Source organism: Dermacentor variabilis, chromosome 2 (genome assembly GCF_050947875.1).
Source record: "Dermacentor variabilis isolate Ectoservices chromosome 2, ASM5094787v1, whole genome shotgun sequence".
NCBI lineage: Eukaryota > Metazoa > Arthropoda > Arachnida > Ixodida > Ixodidae > Dermacentor > Dermacentor variabilis.
The window spans coordinates 271,860,206-271,884,809 of NC_134569.1; the positions used below are offsets into that span (position 1 = coordinate 271,860,206).

Here is a 24,604-nt window from a genome sequence, read left to right on the forward strand (position 1 = left end):
AGGGCAGCCGCTCTACCATCTGAGCTAACCAGGCAGCTAGCAGATGGCAGGATGAAGTCTAATTTGTCAACAAATTCAAAGGCAAGGGTTTGATAAAATCATCATCACCGTCATCATCATCAGCAGCCTGGTTACGCCCACTGCAGGGCAAAGGCCTCTCCCATACTTCTCCAACTACCCCGGTCATGTACTAAATGTGGCCATGTTGTCCCTGCGAACTTCTTAATCTCATCCGCCCACCTAACTTTCTGCCGCCCCCTGCTATGCTTCCCTTCCCTTGAAATCCAGTCAGTAACCCTTAATGACCATTGGCTATCTTCCCTCCTCATTACATGTCCTGCCAATGCCCCCCCCCCATTTCTTTTTATTGATTTCAACTAAGATCTCATTTACTCGCATTTGTTCCCTCACCCAATCTGCTCTTTTCTTATCCCTTAACGTTACACCCATCATTCTTCTTTCCATAGCTTGTTGCGTCGTCCTCAAGTTAAACAGAACCTTTTTCGTAAGCCTCCAGGTTTCTGCCCCGTAGGTGAGTATTGGTAAGACACAGCTGTTATACACTTTTCTCTTGAGGGATAATACCAACCTGCTGTTCATGATCTGAGAATGCCTGCCAAACGCACCCCAGCCCATTCTTATTCTTCTGATTATTTCTGTCTCATGATCCGGATCCGCGGTCACTACATGTCCTAAGTAGATGTATTCCGTTACCACTTCCAGTGCCTCGCTACCTATCGTAAACTGCTGTTCTCTTCCGAGACTGTTAAACATTACTTTAGTTTTCTGCAGATTAATTTTTAGACCCACCCAGGCACGTACCCAAGGGGGGGCCCGGGGGGGCCCGGGCCCCCCCAAAATTAGGACGCATACACCCCCCGCCCCACCCACCCCTACACACACTAACCGTCCACGCCACCACTTCTCAAACACATTCATAAAGCGCCGCGAAATCAATGTCGAGGCTTGACAGCTATTCGGCGGTCAACATTAGTAGGTATAGTTATCGGGACCTACTGGGATGTGAAAGCCAGTTTCCTCATCGATTCAGTGCCCGGGCGATTAACTCGAGATGCATTCAGTTGTCACCGTCTATTCAACGGTCACACGCATCGCTGTTGGTTTGTTAGTTCAACCTTCTTTGTTTAGACTGATCTAAGGTCCAGGAAAGGGATTCGGTTCGTGGTCAGCTGGTCTTTGTGCACGTGGAACGAGCTGCGGCCGGAGAAAACGCCAGTTGCGTCCAAATTTTCCCTTCATTATTTCCTCGAGTGACGGCTCGCCGAAATGCTGACAGATCCTTGAAACCATACGTCCGTGATAAGGATTAGATAAGGTGGAAAATAAAATAATACAAGACAGAGTCCATCATCAAACTCTGCAGTAACCCTTAAACTCATAGGCAATACGACTTTCACCCATTAACTCGTCTGGTTTTTCTCTAATTGCACAACTCTTTTCGTGCAAAATTGCCAACTGGAAACAAGAGTCGCAAGGACTTGAGAAATTAAGCGATCTACTAAGAGAGAGAGCCGAATCAACAGCCAAACAAGAAGGAAAAGCGAAAAGTAACAAATTTAGCCATTGTTTATGAAAATATTTATGGAGCAACATTTTTTTATTTAACTATTAAGTAGAGAAAACGCCGCCTGAAGTGGAGAACAATTTTGTGTGTACTGAATGACGCTTATACAGTTATCATTCGAGCCGCCTGACGTAGCCTCTTCTCTGCTGTGCTTATAAATATAGGTGTCTCTCACCTTCAGCGGTGGGCGCAGTACGTTTAGAATCCCAGCGTCCTGCGCCCTACACGGTTATACGGGACTTGCGGCCATGCATCGTTACGTAACTTCCCAAATAAATGTACGAGTAGGTTGTGGCACTTGGTAGAGCAGTAACCGAGGGATCCAAAAGAACTGTGGTTGTTCCGCAAATATATATACACCTTTTCCCTCGCCTATTATAGGGGAATGGCGAAAGCCTAATTCTTTATTGAACTGAAATAACATGCTTGCTTCACTGCAACTATTTATTGTCAAGTTTCACTTCAGTTGGCAGTGAAGTTTCATGAGTAAAACAGGTTCAACAGTGAAATGAACTGCACCGCAGACTTTTGGAAGAGTGAGATGCTCAGACTCCATACACTTTGTACATGTCTGTTGCACACCTCATTGCTTCCGCCGATAAAAAGGCTCTTCAAGAACAGCAGATGCTCCGAAGGTATCAAGTACGACGCCATTTTGAAAGGCCGCATGACGACGATTTTGTTTGCTTCTGTGATTGGCTGGCGGAGTAACACAACTCTACGCGGTCCGTGTGCCTTGGTTGCCAACTGCTGTTTATTTAAGTTGTATTCTACTAAAGTAATCTTTATTTTACGCTTTCAGTTCGTTACTTGTTCGTGGCACTGCTCTTCCTGCACTTCTTTAATGAGCGATTCCATTTGACATGGTTCCTTTTTTGCCAAGTATAGGAGAGGGGTATCGCCAAGTAAAGGAGAGGGGTAGCTGTAAAACACACCTTATTTCAATTCTGTTTTGCGGGTTTACACTTTTTTATAGCGAATGGTGGGCGTTATTCACATTTGTACTAGTAAAGGTACCCCCCTCATTTGCATAGAAAAGTTACCTTGGGTTCGGCCTCCCCTCCCCCCCAAAAAAAATCCTGGGTACGTGCCTGGACCCACCCTTCTCCTTTGCCTCTCCAGGTCAGTGAGTCAGGGGACCAACTGACCTGGAGAGGTCAGTGACCTCTCCAGGTCAGTTGGTCCCCTGAGTTACTAAGCAAGGCAATATCATCAGCAAATTGCAAGTTACTAAGGTGTTCTCCATTAACTGTTATCCCCAATTCTTCCCAATCCAGGTATCTGAATACCTCCTGTAAACATGCTGTGAATAGCATTGGAGAGATCGTATCTCCCTGCCTGATGCCTTTCTTTATTGGGATTTTGTTGCTTTCTTTATGGAGGACTACGGTGGCTGTGGAGCCACTATAGATATCTTTCAGTATTTTTACATATGGCTCGTCTACACCCTGATTCCGTAATGCCTCCGTGACTGCTGAGGTTTCGACTGAATCAAACGCTTTCTCGTAATCAATGAAAGCTGTATATAAGGGTTGGTTATATTCCCAACATTTTTCTATCACCTGATTCATAGTGTGAATATGGTCTATTGTTGAGTAGCCTTTACAAAATCCTGCCTGGTCCTTTCGTTGACAGAAGTCTAAGGTGTTCCTGATTTTATTTGAGATTACCTTAGTAAATACTCTGTAGGCAATGGATAGTAAGCTGATCGGTCTACAATTTTTCAAGTCTTTGGCGTCCTCTTTCTTATGGATTAAGATTATGTTAGCATTCTTCCAAGATTCCGGTACACTTGAAGTCATGAGGCATTGCGTATACAGGGTGGCCAGTTTTTCTAGAACAATCTGCCCACCATCCTTCAACAAATCTGCTGTAAGATGATCCTCCCCAGCTGCCTTCCCCTTTTGCATAGCTCCCAAGGCTTTCTTTACTTTTTCCGGCGTTACTTGTGGGATTTTGAATTCCTCTAGACTATTCTCTCTTCCATTATGGTCATGGGTGCCACTGGTACCGTATAAATCTCTATAGAACTCCTCAGCCACTTGAACTATATCATCCATAGTAGTAAAGATATTGCCGGCTTTGTCTCTTAACGCATACATCTGATTCTTGCCTATTCCTAGTTTCTCCTTCCCAGTTTTTAGGCTTCCTCCATTCCTGAGAGGATGTTCAATTTTATCCATATTATCCTTCCTTATGTCTGCTGCCTTACGCTTCTTGATTAACTTGTAATGTTCTGCCAGTTCTATTCTAGCTGTAGGGTTAGAGGCTTTCATACATTGGCGTTTCTTGATCAGATCTTTCGTCTCCTGCGATAGTGTCACGTGGTGGTGACGTTGAAGAACACAGTAGTAATACTGTGAAAGACAAAACTAATGTTTATTGGGCGAACCTGTGCCCACAAAAACAGGCTACACTTATAGCACAACGATAGCGGCGAACACGGTCGGCGATCGGCGAAAATCTGATCAGCGGGTCAAGTGCGTCGGCTTTTATACAGCAGTCATCGAATGTTCCAGACTAATCGTTGGGACCCGCATGCCTTCCACAAAGTTCTACACCATTCGAGTCACGCGATGAAATCAGATAACACACGGTTCGGAGACAACAGACAGCAGATAGAAGCATCGATAACTTTCCAGAAACATCGGATACATGCAGACGCGTCCCGTGCTCTGCGATAACATTTGTTAGGCGGCGTAACGTGGTTGCCCGTTAAATATAAGTACACATGTTAATACCCCCCTCTTAAAAAGCATCGACCCGATGCTGCAAACAAACGAAAGTAATAACAGAAAAGCACTCCTAGCAAAGAAAACAACAAAATAAGGAAGTTCATCAGCGTCCGTAAAAGGGTTTAAGACGCACCACGAGGACCACTTCAGATCGTACGCGGCGTCGCTGTGAATGCGAAATTCCGTCTGGCACGACCTCATAGTCCAGTGCGCCAATACGTCGGATGACCTTGTAGGGTCCGAAATATCGTCGCAGTAGTTTTTCACTGAGTCCTCGTCAGCGTATCGGGGTCCACACCCAAACACGGTCGCCGGGCTGGTACTCGACGAAGCGTCGTCGGAGGTTGTAGTGTCGGCTGTCGGTCCTCTGCTGGTTCTTGATCCGCAGGCGGGCGAGCTGTCGGGCTTCCTCGGCGCGCTGGAGGTAGGTAGCGACGTCAAGGTTCTCCTCGTCAGTGACGTGCGGCAGCATGGCGTCGAGCGTCGTCGTCGGGTTCCTGCCGTAGACCAGCTTGAACGGCGTGATCTGTGTCGTTTCTTGCACCGCCGTGTTGTAAGCGAATGTTACGTACGGCAGGACGGCATCCCAGGTCTTGTGTTCGACGTCGCCCTACATTGCTAGCATGTCGGCGAGGGTCTTATTCAGCCGCTCCGTAAGACCATTCGTCTGCAGGTGGTAGGCCGTTGTCCTCCTGTGCCTTGTCTGACTGTATTTCAGAATGGCTTGGGTGAGCTCCGCTGTAAAGGTTGTTCCTCTGTCGGTGATGAGGACTTCTGGGGCGCCATGTCGCAGCAGGATGTTTTCGACAAAGAATTTCGCCACTTCGGCTGCGCTACCTTTTGGCAGTGCTTTTGTTTCAGCGAAGCGGGTGAGGTAGTCCGTCGCCACGACGATCCACTTATTTCCAGTTATTGACATCGGAAAGGGTCCCAGCAAGTCCATCCCGATCTGCTGGAATGGTCGGCAAGGAGGCTCGATTGGCTGTAGTAATCCGGCTGGCCTTGTCGGCGGTGTGTTGCGTCGCTGACAGTCTCGGCATGTTCTGACATAATGGGCGACGTCGGCGGTCAGGCGCGGCCAATAATATTTTTCTTGTATCCTCGATAGTGTCCGGAAAAATCCGAGGTGTCCCGCGGTCGGATCGTCATGTAGGGCGTGCAATAATTCTGGACGAAGTCCTGACGGGACAGCAAGAAGGTAATTGGCGTGAACTGGTGAGAAGTTCTTCTTCCCGAGTAGATTGTTTTGAAGCATGAAGGAAGATAATCCGCGCTTAAATGCCCTGGGGACAACGTCGGTGTGCCCTTACAAATATTCGACGAGGCCTTTTAGCTCCGGGTCTGCCCGTTGCTGTTCAGCGAAGCCTTCTGCGCTTATAATTCCAAGGAAGGCGTCGTCATTCTCGTCATCTTGCGGCGGCGGGTCAATGGGTGATAGGCAATCGGCATCGGAGTGTTTTCGTCCGGACTTGTAGGTTACAGTGATGTCATATTCTTGTAGTTTGAGGCTCCACTGCGCCAGTCGTCCTGAAGAATCCTTTATATTCGCTAGCCAACACAACGCGTGATGGTCACTGACGACTTTGAATGGCCTGCCATAAAGATAAGGGCGAAATTTAGCTGTAGCCCAAACGATGGTGAGGCATTCCTTTTCGGTCGTAGAATAGTTGCCTTCCGCTTTTGACAGCGACCGGCTAGCGTAAGCTATCACCTGTTCGACTCCGTTTCTTCTCTGGACTAGAACGGCACCGAGGCCTAGGCTACTGGCGTCAGTATGGATTTCTGTATCGGCGTACTCGTCGAAGTGCGCAAGTACTGGCGGCGACTGCATGCGTCATTTCAGTTCTTCAAATGCGTCGGCCTGCGGCGTGTCCCACTTGAAGTCAACACCACATTTAGTTAGATGTGTCAAAGGCTCGGTGATGCGTGAGAAGTTCTTGACAAAGCGCCAGTAGTAGGCACACATGCCAAGGAATCTACGCACTGCCTTCATGTTGATGGGTTGCGGGAACTGTGCGATGGCAGCTGTCTTTTGCGGGTCTGGACGGACACCAGATTTGCTGATTACGTGGCCTAGGAACAGAAGCTCATCGTAAGTGAAGCGGCATTTTTCCGGCTTCAGAGTAAGCCCTGACGACTTGATGGCCTCTAGTACTGTCGCAAGCCGCCTGAGGTGATCGTCGAAATTTCCGGCGAAGGCGACGACGTCATCCAAATAAACGAGACAGGTCTGCCACTTCAATCCTGCTAACACCGTGTCCATGACGCGCTGGAACGTTGCAGGCACCGAGCACAGTCCGAATGGCATAACCTTGAACTCGTAGAGGCTGTCTGGGGTGATGAAGGCCGTCTTTTCGCGATCTCTTTCGTCGACTTCTATTTGCCAATAGCCAGACTTGAGGTCCATTGCCGAGAAGTATTTAGCGTTGCAGAGCCGATCCAATGCGTCATCTATTCATGGGAGGGGGTATACGTCCTTCTTCATGATCTTGTTCAGACAACGATAATCGATGCAGAAACGTAGGGTTCCGTCCTTTTTCTTTACCAGGACAACAGGGGATGCCCACGGACTTTTCGACGGCTGGATGATATCGATGCGCAGCATTTCGTCGACTTGTTCTCTTATGGCTGCACGTTCTCGCGGCGAAACTCGGTAAGAGCTTTGGCGGATTGGTCGAGCGCACTCCTCTGTGATTAAGCGATGCTTGGCGACTGGTGTTTGTCAAATCCTCGATGACGTCGAAAAGCAGCCTTTGTATCGTCGGAGCAGACTTCTGAGCTGCTGTTGCTTAATCACGGGGAGATTTGGATTAATGTCGTAGTCTGGTTCGGGGACCATCGTCGTCCGGGTAGATGCGGCGGAATCCGAGAGGACAAACGCATTACTGGTTTCCAGAATTTCCTCGATATACGCGATCGTCGTGCCCTTGTTGATGTGCTTGAACTCTTGGCTGAAGTTTGTCAGCAACACTTCAGTTTTCCCTGCATGCAGTCGAGCGATCCCTCTAGCGACGCAAATTTCACGATCTAGCAATAGACCTTGGTCGCCTTCGAAGACGCCTTCTACGTCAGCGGGTGTTTTGGTGCCGACTGAAAAAACAATGCTCGAGCGAGGCGGGATGCTCCCTTGATCTTGGAGAACACTCAAGGCGTGTTGACTGCGAAAGCTCTCCGGCGGTATCGCTTTATCTTCCGACAGCGTTATCGATTTTGACTTCAGGCCTATGATTGCGCCGTGATGGTTCAGGAAGTCCATGCCGAGAATGATGTCTCGTGAACACTGTTGGAGGATAACGAAGGTGGCAGGGTAAGTCCGGTCATGAACGGTTATTCTTGCCGTCCAGATTCCAGTCGGCGTAATGAGGTGTCCTCCAGCGGTCCGAATTTGGGGGCCCTCCCATGCCGTCTTAACCTTCTTCAACTGGGCGGCGATGTGTCCACTCATTACGGAGTAATCGGCCCCTGTGTCGACTAAGGCAGTGACTGCGTGGCCGTTGAGAAGTACGTCGAGGTCGGTGGTTCTTTGTCTGGCGTTGCAGTTGGGTCTTGGCATCGGATCACGGCTCCGTCGTGTTGAACTGAAGCTGGAATGTCGCGTCGTCAAGCCGTCTTTCGTCGGTGTAGTCTTGGCTTCCTGACTTCGTCGGGGGGCCGCGTGTCGTCATTAGGTAGTCGAGATGGTTTCTTTGTCGTCTTTGGCGGCGGCGGAGGATCTTCATCAGTTCGACGAACAGCAACCGCACCTCCATCGGTTGCTACTTTTAGTTTTCCGGATATGGGCTCGCTGACCGGCCCCGGACTGGGCCAGTGTATGGTCGGCGCTGCGGCGAGAAGTAGCGGCCTGGTGATGGCGAACGCGACGGTCGTCGAGAGCTCCACTGAGTAGCGGCGAGGTAGTCAGCGATATCGTGAGGGCGTTCACCTTGCTGCGGGCGCGGAGCATTGACGGCGAAACCTCGCAGTCCCATCTCCCGGTATGGACATCGTCGGTAGACGTGACCCGCTTCTCCGCAGTGGTAGCAGAGCGGGCGGTGGTCAGGAGCGCGCCAAACGTCGGTCTTCCTCGAGTAGCTGCGCTGGGCGACGGGTGGGCGTGCTGGCGGCGGCAGTGGTCGACGGAATTGCACCGTTACAGGGCCCTGGCGTGGTCGCGAAGGAGGACCTTGACGGCGTACGACGGCGGCGTAGGTCATCGCTTCGGGCTGGGGTTGCAGTAATTGAGGTTGCACCTCCGGAACTCCAAGCGACCGCTGAACCTCATCTTTGACGATGTCAGCAATCGAGGCCATTTGAGGCTGCGACGACGGGAAGATCTTCTGAAGCTCTTCTCGTACGACTGCCCTGAGAGCCTCGCGCAGGTCGTCGGAGGCCAGTGATTGAACTCCGGCATAGTTTTTAGAGTTGGTGCGGCGGTCGAATTGCCGGTTTCGCATCTCGAGTGTCTTCTCGATGCTAGTGGCCTCACGAAGAAACTCGTCGACGGTCTTTGGTGGGTTTCGTACCATACCGGCGAAAAGTTTCTCCTTTACACCACGCATTAGTAGCCGGACTTTCTTTTCCTCGGACATTTCCGGGTCGGCGTGGCGGTATAGGCGGCTCATTTCTTCTGTAAAAATCGCGGTGGTCTCGTTAGGCAGCGAAATGTGGTTGCCCGTTAAATATAAGTACATGTGTCAATAGCTTACTGGCATCTTGTCTAACGGAGTGACCACCGTCTTCTATTGGACACTCCTTAATGATGCCCGTATGATTGTCGTTCATATCTTCCACACTAGAGTCCTCTTCCGAATACCTGTTCTGTAGCTTGATCCGGAATTCCTCTTTTTTCCCTCTTACTGCTAACACATTGATCGGCTTCTTATGTACCAGTTTCTTCCATTTTCTCCTCAAGTCTAGGCTAATTCGTGTTCTTGCCATCCTATGGTCACTGCAGCGCACCTTGCTGAGCACGTCCACATCTTGTATGATGCCAGGGTTAGCGCAGAGTATAAAGTCTATTTCATTTCTAGTCTCGTCATTCAGACTCCTCCACGTCCACTTTCGGCTATCCCGCTTCCGGAAGAAGGTATTCATTATCCGTATATTATTCTGTTCTGCAAACTCTACTAATAACTCTTCCCTGCTATTCCTAGAGCCTATGCCATATTGCCCCACTGCCTCGTCTCCAGCCTGCTTCCTGCCTGCCCTGGCATTGAAGTCTCCCATCAGTATAGTGTACTTTGTTTTTACTTTAGCTATCGCGGATTCTACGTCTTCATAAGAGCTTTCGACTTCCTGGTCATCATGACTTGATGTAGGGGCGTAGACCTCTACAACCTTCAATTGTACCCCTTCAGTTTCGCAACAAGACCTGCCACCCTCTCATTAATGCTATAGAATTCCTCTATGTTACCAGTTATATATCTTTATTAACCAGGAATCCGACTCCTAGTTCTCGTCTCTCCACTAAGCCCCAGTAGCACAGGACGTGCCCGCTTGTTAGCACTGTATATGCTTGTTTGGCCTCGTAACTTCACTGAGCCCTATTATATCCCATTTACTGCCCTCTAATTCCTCCAATAGCACTGCTAGACTTGCTTCACTAGATAACGTTCTAGCATTAAACGTTGCCAGGTTCTGATTCCAATGGCGGCCTGTTCGGACCCAGGTATTCTTAGCACCCTCTGCTGCGTCACAGGTCTGACCGCCGCCGTGGTCAGTTGCTTCACAGCTGCTGGGGACTGAGGGCCGGGGTTCGATTGTCGTTTTCATAAGGGAGGTTGTGGCCAAGTACTGCACCAGGGTGGCCAATCCTGCTTTGCTGAGGAAGTGCGCTACCGGTTCTGGTCACCGGGATCAGGCCGCACTCCAGGCCTGTTTATGCAATTTTATCAACACGCGGATTTTTTTTTTCTTTTATCTAGTGGAAAATTGTGCAGCACCGGGATTCGAACCACGGTCCTCTTGTATGCGAGGCGGATGCTCTACCTCTACGCCACCGTTGCACCCCAAAAATGATGTTGATGAAATAGTTCTGCGGAAACCCACAAGGTGGAGACAGGTAATTAATAAAGGGAACGTTAGACATCCACCCGTTTGTAGCAAGTGGTACAAAGGAAACCCATATGGGTTCCTCGAAAGAAAAGCCTGGCAGTTGAAGAAAAATTCGTCCTGATTCGTCCATGATTGCATTGCGCTTAGTGTTACACTAATGGAAGAACTAATGGAAGAAAATAAGGAAATGTACGTCCGCACTGTGCTTCTTTATGTTCTTCCATTAGTTTTTCCATCAGTTCAACACTTAGCGCAATACAATCACGATCATTTTGCATCATTACGAGCAGCCCGTTTTACAGTACAAGGTAAAGTAATAATGCAGGCAAGTCACTGCCTCCTGTCACTAGAATAAATAAAAAGGTTTATTCATTCATGCCATCTTATGTCACCAACATCTTTGTCCTCTCCTCTACAGCCTAGAACTCACAATTGTGCAAGTACAGGGAAAATGTTCGATGCTGACACACCACCTGCAACTGCTAACTCACCCAAAGGCACCTCGGCTGATTGGCTTGAGCACTACAAAGTCATCGATACTTGGGAGCTGCAGCGAGAAAAAATAGTAAGGTGGATTTAGTAGAGTAGTTTGCTGGGCCAGTTGGTGCATGGTGAACGTATAATGGTTTCCAGCAAGTATGGACGCGAACACAAATAAGTAAAAATGAACAGTAAAGACTTACTGTTAAGTAAGTAAGGACAGTAAGATGTAAGTCCAGCGTTGTCCTGTCCGTTTCTACTTACTTGTGCTCGCGTCCATACTTGCTGGAAACCATTATACGTTTAGTAAGGTGGATGATGTGGCACAACTCCCAAGAAGTGAACACAATCAGAATGTATCTTCTCTGTCTAGTACATGCTCACAAGTACTTTACAGCACCCTAGATGGCCACACCCATATTTGCTTGTGCAGTTATGCCAACATGAATGGCCTATAAAGCCAGCAGCATAATCGCTGAAACACAGCAGTAAGTTTCAGGGTGCCAGTGAATGGGTGGCAAGTACATTGAAAGCATCAGAACTGATATCAAACATTTGCAATTTTAAGGGTGACTACAAGCCGAGAGCATTTATAGGTCTTGGGCGCATGCACGATGAGGCAGAAAATTACTGCCATCCGTCCCCTGGCAGCATGCTTCTAATTTCCACACATTCACAAGCATTAATCTATACTTTAATGCACAGAAAACTGGCAATTTATTACTAACAGTAACCAACTTAAATGTAATTAAATTAAAATCTAGGTGGTGGTCGTGTGAAATACTGGAATAAATAGCGTGATCCATGGTGACATGCGCATGGCTGTAGCAGCATTTGACAATGGCATTTATTTGTTGGTAAAACTGCGCTGACTTTTCAAACAGTACCGGCGTGTCAATACTTCAACTTCTCAAAGTGCTTTACAAGTAAATGGTGGATGCAAGGGGAGCTGTCTAAGTCTTGAGCTGTCTAAGTACATGCCCCCCCCCCCCCCTTTTGGATTGATGGATGGATGGCTGCTATGAGCACCCCCTTTGAAACAGAGTGGTGGGTTGCACCACCAAGCTTTAGTTTTTATTTTGCCTAATGCCCTACCTATATTTAAAAACACACACACACAAATAATTCCCAGCATCAAACTTTTCGAACTACTACTGGGAATTTTGTATTTGTATGCTTCCGTTTTTCTTGGTCTCCCTGCTTTTCTGCCACCAAACCTCCAATCGCCCTTCACTAATCTCTACTCCGGACATGTTTACTTTCTCCCTATTACCCCTGAACCGAAGGGCTCCAAGGAAGCCAGAAGAGCTTAAACCGACAGCTGGGTAGATAGCTTCACATTCTAATAAAACATGTTCCATTGTATCTCTAGCTTTACCACCGCAAGCACACACTTCTTCTTCCTTGGTGTACTTCGTTTTATAATCAGGCATTCTAAGAAATCCTGATCTTGCTTCGATAAGTAAGGAGCTTCCTTTTGAGTTATAAATTGTTTCTTTCCTGATTATGTTTTTGCTCTTAGGTACTTACTCATGGCAGCTTTTGTTTCCATTGCCACCACCTAGGAGTTTGATTCACAGTGAAGGAAAAGAACTAGGAAGCTTACCAGCAAGTATGTGACTGGTATTGTAAGCAACATGGCAACAAAATGTCATACGCAAAGTCAGAGAGGCTGAGACAATTTTTTACTGTACAAATATATTGTCACGCGCTAAGGCAAGAATAAGCAGCAGGATCAGCAGCCAGACACGAAAATGTCAGACACAAGGAGGACGGTTCACCAGCTGGCGCAAGATCCTTGACTTCGTCGTCTTCAATCACCGTTTTTGCTGGGCACGCAGCGCTGGCTCAAAACACCAGGTGGCATTATTCCCCCTCCCAACGGAGGATCGACTCGATGCTCAAACACAAAACGTACATGGAAACTACACAAATTAGGTAAGACAAAAAAAAAGTGCGGGGGGGGGGGGGGGACGCGCTAGCACACATACGGAAATGCACATGGAAAAATGTGTTCTGTGGGCGGGAACAAAAAAACGGGAACAAAAAAAAAAACGCTGCACAGTTCTTTGGAGGAAGACGCGAGGACAGCGAAAAAGAAGGTTGTTTCACTAGTACACTTCACCGTGTAAAATACAGCTTGAGGCGGACCACATGTAGAGTCTCTGCGCGTGGCAAACAGCGCTTGGACGATGGCAGGTCTCCATCTGGGATCACTTCATAGTTCACGTCGCTTACACGCCTTAGTACTGTGTATGGTCCGAAGTACTTGCTGAGGAGTTTCTCGCTGAGGCCTCGCCGTCTAATGGGTGTCCAAACCCAAACTTGGTCACCAGGCTCATAGGTCACTTGTCTATGGTGGAGATTGTACCTTATTGCATCGGTACACTGCTGCTGTCTTATGTGCACGCGGGCCAGTTGACGCGCTTCCTCGGCGCGCTGAATGTACTCCTCGACGTCAGGAGCTAACTGGTCGAGCTGGTCGGTATCTTCATATGGCATCATGGCGTCTAGCATAGTTTGGACATCTCGACCATAAACGAGGCGGAATGGCGGGAAGCGTGTAGTTTCCTGCGTGGCAGTGTTGTACGCAAACGCTACGTACGGTAGGATTTCGTCCCACGTCTTGTGCTGCACATCCACGTACATAGCGAGCATGTCTGCCAGTGTTTTGTTTAGTCTTTCTGTCAAGCCGTTAGTCTGAGGGTGGTATGCAGTGGCCTTTCGATGACTCGTGTAGCTCAGCTTGAAGATGTCATCCAGAAGCTTCGCCGTAAATGCCGTCCCGCGGTCAGTGATGATGAATGACGGTGCGCCGTGCCGAAGCACAATGTGATGCATAAAAAACTGGGCAACTTCAGATGCTGTCCCGCGTGGTAGTGCCTTCGTCTCAGCGTAACGCGTCAAGTAGTCAGTTGCGACAATGATCCACTTATTGCCGGAGGAAGACAAGGGAAATGGTCCAAGAAGGTCCATTCCAACTTGATCAAACGGCGTACGCGGAGGGTCGATGGGTTGTAGAAGGCCTGCAGGCTTGCAAGGTGGTGACTTGCGGCGCCGGCATTCACGGCATCCTTTCACGTAGCGTTTGACGCAAGCAGTCAGTCTAGGCCAGTAGTACAGTTGCCGTACCCTGTCCAGAGTCCTTGAGTAGCCCAAGTGACCAGATGTCGGCTCGTCGTGGCAGGCTAATAGGATGACGTCGCGAAGGGCTTGAGGTACTACTAGCAGATGTGGTTTGTCGCCGGCCCCTGTGTTTCTTTTGTATAAGATGCCCCCTCGTAGGCAAAATGACGACAACCGTCGCGAAAGTGGGCGAGGAATGGACGCGATGCCGCCTTCTAAGTGATCGATGACGGGTCTTAACTCAGCGTCCGATCGCTGTTTAGCGAGCAGATCCGGCCCGCTGAGGGCTCCCAGAAAGGCGCTGTCGTCTTCCTCGTCAGGATTCTGAGATTTAATAGGTGCCCGTGATAACGTGTCAGCATCTTCATGTTTCCTGCCTGACTTGTACACGATGGTGATGTTGAATTCCTGGAGTCGCAGACTCCAACGTGCCAATCGTCCAGAAGGGTCTCGGAGGTTGGTCAACCAGCACAAAGCGTGATGGTCGGTCACAACTTTAAATGGCCGCCCGTAGAGATACGGCCTAAACTTTGTGGTAGCCCAAATAACCGCGAGGCACTCCTTCTCTGTGGTGGAATAATTGGACTCTGCGCGTGACAGAGTGCGGCTCGCGTAGGCTATAACTCGTTCAGTGCCGTCTTGTCGTTGCACCAGGATAGCTCCGAGACCGATATTGCTGGCGTCAGTGCGTACTCCTGTGTCGGCATCCTCATCAAAATGACCGAGCACGGGAGGAGAAGACAAGCAACGTTGTAGCTCCGCAAAGGCGGTCTGTTGTGCACCAGTCCAGAGGAATGGCGTGTCGTCACGCGTAAGGCGAAATAGCGGATCTGCAATCTTCGAAAAATTTTCAATGAAGCGTCGATAATATGCACACAAGCCCAAAAATCGTCTCACACTTTTCTTATCGGTTGGAGCGGGAAAAGCTGCTACGGCAGCAGTCTTCTCAGGATCAGGCCGAACACCTGCCGCGCTTACGACGTGACCAAGGAACTTCAGTTCCTCGTAACCGAAATGGCATTTCTCTGGCTTGAGTGTAAGGTCAGCCGATCGAATGGCTTCGAGTACATTCCGAAGGCGTCGAAGGTGCTCGTCAAAAGTTTCCGAAAAGACAACGACATCATCGAGATAGATGAGGCAGCTTTTCCATTTGAGGTCAGCGAGAACGGTATCCATCATTCGCTGAAATGTGGCTGGAGCGGAACAGAGCCCGAAAGGGAGTACTCTAAATTCGTAAAGGCCGTCCGGAGTTACGAAAGCAGTTTTCTCGCGGTCACGCTCATCTACTTCAATTTGCCAGTAGCCGCTTTTCAGATCGCTAGAGGAGAAATACTTCGCGTGCCTCAGCCTGTCCAGAGAATCGTCGACACGAGGCAACGGGTACACGTCTTTCTTTGTGACGTTGTTTAGCTTCCGGTAGTCTACACAAAATCGAAGCGTGCCATCTTTCTTTTTAACAAGGACGACAGGCGATGACCAGGGACTGCATGAAGGCTGGATTACGCCGTCTTGAAGCATTTCCTTCACCTGCGTTTGAATAGCATGTCGTTCGGTCGGGGAAACACGATAAGGCTGTTGCCGTATGGGGGGCACGTCGTCATAGGTGATGATACGGTGTTTCGTAATCGATGTTTGACGTACCTTCGACGACCGTGCAAAGCAAGAGTGGAACTCAAGCAACATCTTGCGCAGGGGTTGTCTGTTCTCTTCAGGAAGCGTTGGACTAATGTCGACGTTGCGTAGAGGTGCTTCAGCAGTGCCGATTGCCTCTGAAACAAGACACTCAGTGACATCGGCGATCGGGTCGGCGTAGGCGATGATAGTACCGGGGAAAAGGTGCCGGTGTTCGTAGCTGAAGTTGGTGACAAGAACCTCACAGTGGCCATCGTGGAGATCGACAAGACTTCTTGCTACGCAAACACCATGAGAAAGCAGGAGAGACCGATTGCTTTCTACGACTGCTTCACCGTGTATGAGCTTGTCACATGCCACTTGAACCATGACACTTGCACGCGGTGGTAACGTGACAGCGTCATCGATGACACGAAGAGATGCTCGAGGGTGGATGGTGTTGGTCGTCGCTGTGGCGCTTTTTGTCGAGAAAGTGACGAGGCGTTGTCGAATGTTGATTATAGCGCCGTGCTCCCTGAGAAAGTCCATGCCGATGATTAGGTCTCGAGAACACTGAGGGAGAATGCTCAAACTGGCAACAAACGTAGAGCCGCGAATCTGTATTCGTGCCGTGCACATGCCGAGTGGTGTGACGATGTGCCCGCCAGCTGTACGAACTGGCGTTTGATTCCAAGGCGTGGTCACTTTTTTCAGAAGGGTGGCTAGTTTTTCGCTGATTATAGAATAATCCGCTCCAGTGTCCACTAAAGCAGTCAATTCACGACCGTCAAGCAGTACAGGAATGTCCAAGGAAATTCTTTTTCTGGAATCAGCAGGTGCTGTCGTCGTCGATGTATCGTCGGTCCGCGTACGCGTCAGTGGGGGTCCTTGAGCACGTCCAGACTGAGCGGCCTCGCCCCCAAAGGTCGCTGTGGTTAGTTTTCCCGTCGTGGGCTGGGCGACCGACCCTGCACCACGCTTGCATACGTACGGCGAGTCGGAGAAAACCGCCGCGGCGAAGGGGAGCGTGACTGGTGTCGAGCTGATGGAGATCCGCGCTGCTGGGCAACGTATTCTTCAATTTCAGGAGGACGCTGGCCGAACCTAGGTCGCGGCGAGTTCGCTGAGAATCCGCGTAGTCCGAGCTCTCGATAGGAGCACTGTCGGTAGACATGCCCAGCTTCGCCACAGTGAAAGCAAAGGGGACGGCGATCAGGTGCCCGCCACACGTCTGATTTCCTCGGGGCCTGTCGGTGGTCCTGGTAATACGAGGCAGCTTGGACGAGCTCTAGCATGGCCGGGCGTGCGGCACGAAGCGGGGAGGGAGGTGGGGCAGGTTGCCTCAAAGCTTGCAAATATGACATATGTGGGCTGTCATGTCTTAGCGGTCGAGCTTCTGTATTGAAGGGTGGTTCTTTTAGCGCATGCTGAACTTCGTCACGGAGAACGCTGGACAAGGAGCTGAGCATCGGCTGTGAAGGTACCGACAGTTTCTGGAGTTCTTCGCGGATCACGGAACGAATGAGCTCTCGAAAGAAATCGACGTGACCCCCGAGAGCTCCGAAGAAGTCCGTAGGTGAGGCAGTGTTCACTTGACGTTCGTATGATGGTGTCCGCTGGCGAAGAGTCTGCTCCATGGTGATGGCCTCGGAAAGAAATTCTGACACAGTCTTGGGAGGACTGCGCACGAGACCGCCGAACAGCTGCTCTTTCACTCCGCGCATCAGGTACCGCACCTTCTTTTCTTCCGACATGCTGGGGTCGGCTCGTCGAAAGAGACGCGTCATGCCCTCGACGTACATTGCGACACTCTCGTTCGGCATTTGGATATGGGACTGGAGATCACGCTCAGCTCGTTCTCGGCGATCAGGGCTCGCATATATCTCAAGAATCCGCCTTTTGAATTCTGCCCATGAAGTTAAGGCATCTGCACGGTTCTCGTACCATACACGTGCGCCATCGTTAAGGCTGAAATAGACATTTTTCAGCTTGTCTGCGTCATCCCACTTGTTGAACGCCGCAACACGTTCATAGTGCAACAGCCAATCTTCAACGTCCTCATGTATGGCGCCGTGGAAGGGATTCGGCGTTCGCGGATTGAGTAGCATACAATGAATCGGCGTTGTGCCTTCCATACCGGTTGGGGTGGTCGGAGCTGCCATTTTCTCTGGGAGGAGTCCAAACTCAGGGGCTTGTCCACGGATCCTTCTGCTGGCGCGGTGCACAGGCGTAACCACCGGTACGGGGCTGGAGCTCCTGCTGCCCAGAGGGGTTTGGTGCATAGATTAGATTGCCCAGCACCTCCACCAGTTTGTCACGCGCTAAGGCAAGAATAAGCAGCAGGATCAGCAGCCAGACACGAAAATGTCAGACACAAGGAGGACGGTTCACCAGCTGGCGCAAGATCCTTGACTTCGTCTTCAATCACCGTTTTTGCTGGGCACGCAGCGCTGGCTCAAAACACCAGGTGGCAATATGAACACTCTTGCAGTCCATTTACTTTCTTCCGTATTCCCTCAGTTGTTCTTCATAATAAATTTCACTCTGAGCTTCCCTCACTTCAAAATTTGTCCAATCCATATCACATTGCACAGCTTCATTTGTAGTTTTCCCCGTGAATGCCCAATGTGAGGCTGACCTTTGGTTGCCATCGAGTCCCGATTGTACCGCTGACTTTAAGTAAACAACCGCATTTCCAAATGTAGGTGCTGGAAGCATGTTTTTATTTTCGTCCAAGCCCAGTGCTCGATCGCTGCACCTCCATGCGCCGCTCACGTGTACCATGTTTCTAGGTACTTTTTTCCCCGAAGCACCGCAGCGAGTGCCCTAGATCCTTCTATTTACTTGGTGGGACATATGCCTGGGTGCAGAATCCGCTCAGTCATCTGTCGCTAAGAGAAAATAGGTTTTTCAAAACATGCCACCTAGGCTATGTCGAAATAAAAGTTGCGTGTGGAAGCTGAAGTAACACTGGATGAAATTTTTTTAGTCTGGATAAGGGGATAAAGGGATGCAATAAGAAGCTGGTCGCGGTGTGCGAGCTGCTTCGATCTACAAAAGCTGGAATAATTGTAGGGCATGGAGGGCTTCTCGCAACATGAGCCACACCATCGCTGCAATCAAGTGTCCTTTCTTTCCTTACATCACTATTTCTCTTCCAGCCTAAACAATAGCGAGGAGCAGGCACCACATGCGGCGCATATTAAACCAACTATCACGCAACATCCAAAAACAAAACAAAAAGTCCTGTGAAAAGTCCTCTGGGAGTTGTCTAAGTAAGCATAAGCATTGTGCCACTTGCTCATCTCCACACAGCCCGGTGTCATTACCAATTTTATGTAACTTGATTAGGCCAGTGCTAACAACAGCGCCGTGGCGACTAACTGCTGCTCATAGCGGCGTAAGGAGCACTGATGACACAAAGTAGTGCAGGTGGAGGCACCAGGTGCGCTGATAATGTTCCAATCATTATAAGCCATTATCGCTCTTTAGCGCCTTATCAATCCACGTCGAACCATTATGAACCGTAAACGTACTTAGGTGGCGGTTTCATATGGCACTGCCACGTGGGCCGCACCTTGAAAGCAATCTGCGATACCTATAAAGAGACTACTCGTAGCCGATTGCTCATAGCTTCACGCGCTATGTTCTCGCCACTCACTTAGTGCTCAAGGGACACGCACGCCCATAACTTGAAAGCAATTTGCGAAAGTGGCAGAGTGAGGCGTGTGCTGAGAGCACCGTCAGTGCTGTGTTCTCGCCACTTCGTTGGTGTTGAGGCAGGAGGCCGCGCAAAGGCAAATTCGTTCGCTGCTGCAGTCGTCTTTTTACAGCAAGGTAGGAGGGACGGTTTTCTTCTTGGTTAAGCACACAAATGCTTATGCACTTAAAATTAAAACTTACCTACACCACCTAAACTCTGCGAATGTGGGCTGGGCTGACCAGACTGCCCTCCCAGGCACCGCAAGGGACGTAAACCCAAATACCTAGAAGGATCTACGGCGTGTGCCACAGCGCTTTGGTAAAAGAAGACCTAGAAACATGGTACGTGCGAGCGGCACAGCAGTCAAGCACTGGGCTTAGGCGTAAATAGAAATGCAAGTCCCTAACCATTACACCTTTCCACATACCCTGGAGCATCTCGTACCTATTGTAACCCCACAGCACTTTGAGTTTCATTATGGCCGCATTTCTCTTCCCCCTCGCTGTTATTGTTTTGTCCTGTATTTCCATATATATATATATTGCCCTCGTTTATCCAGACACCAAGAGATTTGAATTCTTTTACCTGTAGTATTTCCTGGCCCTGTAATGACACTGTCTGTTCACTGTTTTCATGGAATACCATAAAACCAGATTTCTTTCACGCTAAACTTCAATCCTATATTTTCACCTTCCTGTCCACACATATCAGCCAAATGTTGCATCACTTTGCCTGTTAGCAAGCAACACAATATCGTCTGTATAAAACAAACATGGAATCTGCTGCTATAATATTGTACCCGTCTGTTTGTATGAGAGATTAAACCCAACCTTCATTCCTTCAGGCATCCTTTCCATGCTTAGCATGTATGTACATTATAAACAGCAGCGGGGATGACGGGTACCCCTGTCTCAGTACCTTGTTGATATCAACTTTCTCCTCACTCCTCCTCCATTCCAATTCAACACAAATGGTAGGTAAATCGCTCTCAAAAGCTGAATCGTCCCCTAAGCCTTCCCCTTCCAGAGCACCTCACAAAATGTTGCGGTCCACATTGTCATCATCATCATCATCAGCCTGGTTACGGCCACTGCAGGGCAAAGGCCTCTCCCATACTTGTCCAACTACCCCAGTGATGTACTAATTGTGGCCATGCCGTCCCTGCAAACTTCTTAATCTCATCCGCCCACCTAACTTTCTGCCGCCCCCTGCTACGCTTCCCTTCCCTTGGAATCCAGTCCGTAACCCTTAATGACCAACGGTTATCTTCCCTCCTCATTACATGTCCTGCCCATGCCCATTTCTTTTTCTTGATTTCAACTAAGATGTCATTAACTCGCGTTTGTTCCCTCACCCAATCAGCTCTTTTCTTATCCCTTAACGTTACACCTATCATTCTTCTTTCCATAGCTCGTTGCGTCGTCCTCAATTTGAGTAGAACCCTTTTCGTAAGCCTCCAGGTTTCTGCCCCGTAGGTGAGTACCGGTAAGACACAGCTGTTATATACTTTTCTCTTGAGGGATAATGGCAACCTGCTGTTCATGATCTGAGAATGCCTGCCAAACGCAGCCCAGCCCATTCTTATTCTTCTGATTATTTCAGTCTCATGATCCGGATCCGCAGTCACTACCTGCCCTAAGTAGATGTATTCCCTTACGACTTCCAGTGCCTCGCTGCCTATTGTAAATTGCTGTTCTCTTCCGAGACTGTTAAACATTACTTTAGTTTTCTGCAGATTAATTTTTAGACCCACTATTCTGCTTTGCCTCTCCAGGTCAGTGAGCATGCATTGCAGTTGGTCCCCTGAGTTACTAAGCAAGGCAATATCATCAGCGAATCGCAAGTTACTAAGATATTCTCCATTAACTTTAATCCCCAATTCTTCCCAATCCAGGTCTCTGTATACCTCCTGTAAACACGCTGTGAATAGCATTGGAGAGATCGTATCTCCCTGCCTGACGCATTTCTTTATCAGGATTTTGTTGCTTTCTTTGTGGAGGACTACGGTGGCTGTGGAGCCGCTATAGATATCTTTCAGTATTTTTACATACGGCTCGTCTACACCCCGATTCCGTAATGCCTCCATGACTGCTGAGGTTTCGACTGAATCAAACGCTTTCTCGTAATAAATGAAAGCTACATATGGGCACGCTGCAAGTGCTAGGTGGCGCCCTGTCTTTCCCACCCCTAACACCATCTAACGAATAGTTGCGCAAATGCGGTAGGATTACTCACGGCGTCAGCAGCTCGCGCTGCGTGTTTGGTGCCCTGTCAAACGGTAGCGATGGCGCGAAACAGCGTGCCGATATTAATTTCGACCGGTCGGGAATTACAAGATTTTGACAGCCTTTTTCGTGAAAAGAATTTAGAGAAAGGAAGTCATCTATTTGAAGTGGGGCACGTCTACGACGTGAGGAAAGTGTGACTGCTACGTGTATTCCGCAAACGAAAAATAACGCACCAGCGAGATGCGTGAAGCTCAGCGTAAGTTACTTCATTATCTACGGTGTGGATGCATGAAATTATATTGATTGATTTTTCAAGGTCGGCGACAGCAGACAAATCCTAGCGGGGATGGGGAGCTGCGATTGCCGTGCTGGCATCGCAGGGAAGTGCAAGGACGCCGTGGTAGTTTCCCTGTACATACAGGACGGCAAATGCGAATAGAAAACATCTCCTTCAAGAATGTGGGGTGTATGAACGACTCATAAGATCTACCCGAGGTACTCAAACGTTGCTCTCCCCAAACACAAATAAAGGTAAGGGACTTACCAGTTGTGTTAGGCTACGCTGGGAAAATATTTTCGCCCAAGTTACTGAAAGTGCGATACTTTAATGTTGCGATTTTTCAGTGCGTGCAAAGGAGGTTCCAATAAACCACGTCGTCAAAAATTTTGGTGACCTCAACTGCCCCTTAGTTGATATGCTGGAAGCAGAAGGGTGTACGCCAGCTCAGCCAGCTGCAACCCCTTCTCAAATCTCTCAGCAAGCCCTAGAGCTGTTTGAATGGGAGAGGTTTGGGAAACAGTTCCACAGCTTTACTGCGGTGCAGTGTGGAAACAAACTACTTTGTATGCTGCATATCCTGGTACGCACTGCAGGTGTCCCGTTGCTGCCATCATTGCTGTAAAAGCAAAGAATTCAGCGTTAACGCACTTGGCATAACGGCGGAACATAAAACAGCTTATGCCGTCGGACGAGCGCTACCCAGTGTTGACGCCGTTCTGCTTCATACAGTCGGCTTGGAAACCTGTAAAACTTTGCTCCTCGTGAGTTGGTGTGCATGCTGTTGCAGCCCACTACGCAACCGCTTGGGTTGCACTTCGGCATTGCTTAGAAAAGGCAACAGCTACGTGCGAAACAGTGCACAGACAGGCTTTCCGAACGCAAGCGGGCCGGTCGTATCCTGCCGGTTCCGCGCTCGCCGCCGCGAGGGGCGCCCTAGTAGGCGCGGGAAGTACGTTCGCAACCTGCCTATGTTCGCAACCTGCCTATAAGGGTTGGTTATATTCCGCACATTTCTCTATCACCTGATTGATAGTGTGAATATGATCAATTGTTGAGTAGCCTTTACGGAATCCTGCCTGGTCCTTTGGTTGACAGAAGTCTAAGGTGTTCCTGATTCTATTTGCGATTACCTTAGTAAATACTTTGTAGGCAACGGACAGTAAGCTGATCGGTCTATAATTTTTCAAGTCTTTGGCGTCCCCTTTCTTATGGATTAGGATTATGTTAGCGTTCTTCCAAGATTCCGGTACACTCGAAGTCGTGAGGCATTGCGTATAGAGGGTGCCAGTTTTTCTAGAACAATCTGCCCACCATCTGTCCACGTTGTCATACGCACCGGTAATGTCCTTAAGCTGCCCTGGAACCGCGCCCTGGAGCACAGTCCATATAACTTCTTGTACAGAAATTCGCACAAAATAAAAATTGACAACATTTTAACCGGACTCCAGCGGCCGACCAAGGGAGTTGCCTGCACCAACCCGAGCAAGGACTTTCAATAAAGTTCTCTCTCCAGCGGCCGCGTTCCCTTGTGGGCAGTAAAACATAGACAAATCGTAGCACAGAAAGACACAGGAGAAGCGAGACGACAGACGAGCGCTGTCTTCTCTGGGCTACCACCTGCGAATACGTTGAACTAACAAGCTCAAAACAAGCCACTTACCTTGACGACGGCAGACATTGGTACGTAGTGCTCGTCGCAGCCGTTTTCCAACGCAAAAATCCTCACGAATCACGTAAGCTGCCAAGGTGATCGGGGAGGTTTGCGGCTGGAAGCTTGGACGACGCACACAAACAACATGACACCACTCGCAAATCCCACGATTTTCTCAATCGAAACACGAACGATACAACTCGATTCAAAGCTAATTCAAAGATAAGCAGAAAAAATAGTGACGATGACAACTTGGTCCCATTGGCGCTGTTTCGTAGTTGTATAAAACTATATAATTGTTATTCACTATTACTCTTATTTTTTGTTGATAATTTAAATTTTTGTAAATCATATTGCTTTTGTTGTAGAAAAGACGTGAAACATGCTTAAAAGCACGACCTACAGAACTCCAGACCTGCACAGATCTCCCTCCTCCAGCACGCCTGGTCTAGTTCGCCCCCTTTTGCCGCAAAGAAAAGAACGTACGAGCACAGTGGCGCTAGTTATAACCTGTTCGCTGTCGTCTGCTTCTGCGATCTGTTCAGCGCTTGTCTTGCCATTTCGGCAGGCACAAAGCGCTTGTATTGGCGGTAAATGAATAAATTCAGAAATATACAAAAGAAAACATATTTGCGAATGCTTTGCGTTTGAATAGTGAAACTAGAAGAGGATGAGCGGTGCAAGAAATGTAAACAACGAGCATAGGTGGCCGCTGCAATGCTAGATCGACGGCATAAATTTCCCTTTCCTAGCCTCCTTAAGAGACTGGAAAAATTGTTTAAAAAGATTCATAGGATAATCTAGCTTTTTTTAGTTGATTGCAGACAGCCTAATGTCGTAGATGACATTAGGATTTACTGCTGTGTGCCGTAGTGAAAGGAAGATGATCTGGTAAAAGTACAGTAAAAGTATTCACGAGTAAGTCCTCCGCCTAATATGTGCAATAGGCTGATCGATTCTGCTTCAAGGGAAGGTGCGCATATCTTGTTTTTAATATCGTTGGATGTCTAGCTCAGTAGAAATTTAATTTAAGTTTGCAAAAAATTAAGCGATCCCAGTGCTTTAAAACGTGCTGCACTGCAGGCCTTAAATCGTGTCACGGAACTCTCTTCAAACTGTAAAGCTAGCTTTTCTGCGTGGTACGGCGGCAGCATAACGGTGGTGCTTAAGAT

At 48.8% G+C, this 24,604-nt stretch overlaps 1 protein-coding gene across 8 annotated transcripts in view; it reads right to left on the reverse strand.

Annotated features, from left to right (window-relative positions):
* The window catches only part of gwl (serine/threonine-protein kinase greatwall), a 619,920-nt gene extending 596,081 nt beyond the window's left edge, over window positions 1-23,839 (reverse strand). For 3 of the 8 annotated variants that reach the window (XR_012826296.1, XR_012826297.1, XM_075682968.1), the window contains exons 1-2: window positions 23,442-23,837; window positions 10,845-10,900 (exon numbers count right to left, since the gene is read on the reverse strand). Coding sequence is in view for 5 of the 8 variants with exons in the window: in XM_075682968.1 (XP_075539083.1) it covers window positions 10,845-10,900; window positions 23,442-23,459 (74 nt within the window). In the remaining 3 variants the exon portion in view is untranslated. Of the gene's footprint in view, window positions 1-10,844; window positions 10,901-23,441 lie in introns of all 8 variants that reach the window. The other 5 variants (XM_075682969.1, XM_075682966.1, XM_075682965.1 and 2 more) reach the window with 5 other exon arrangements.
* Between the last annotated feature and the right edge of the window lie 765 nt (window positions 23,840-24,604).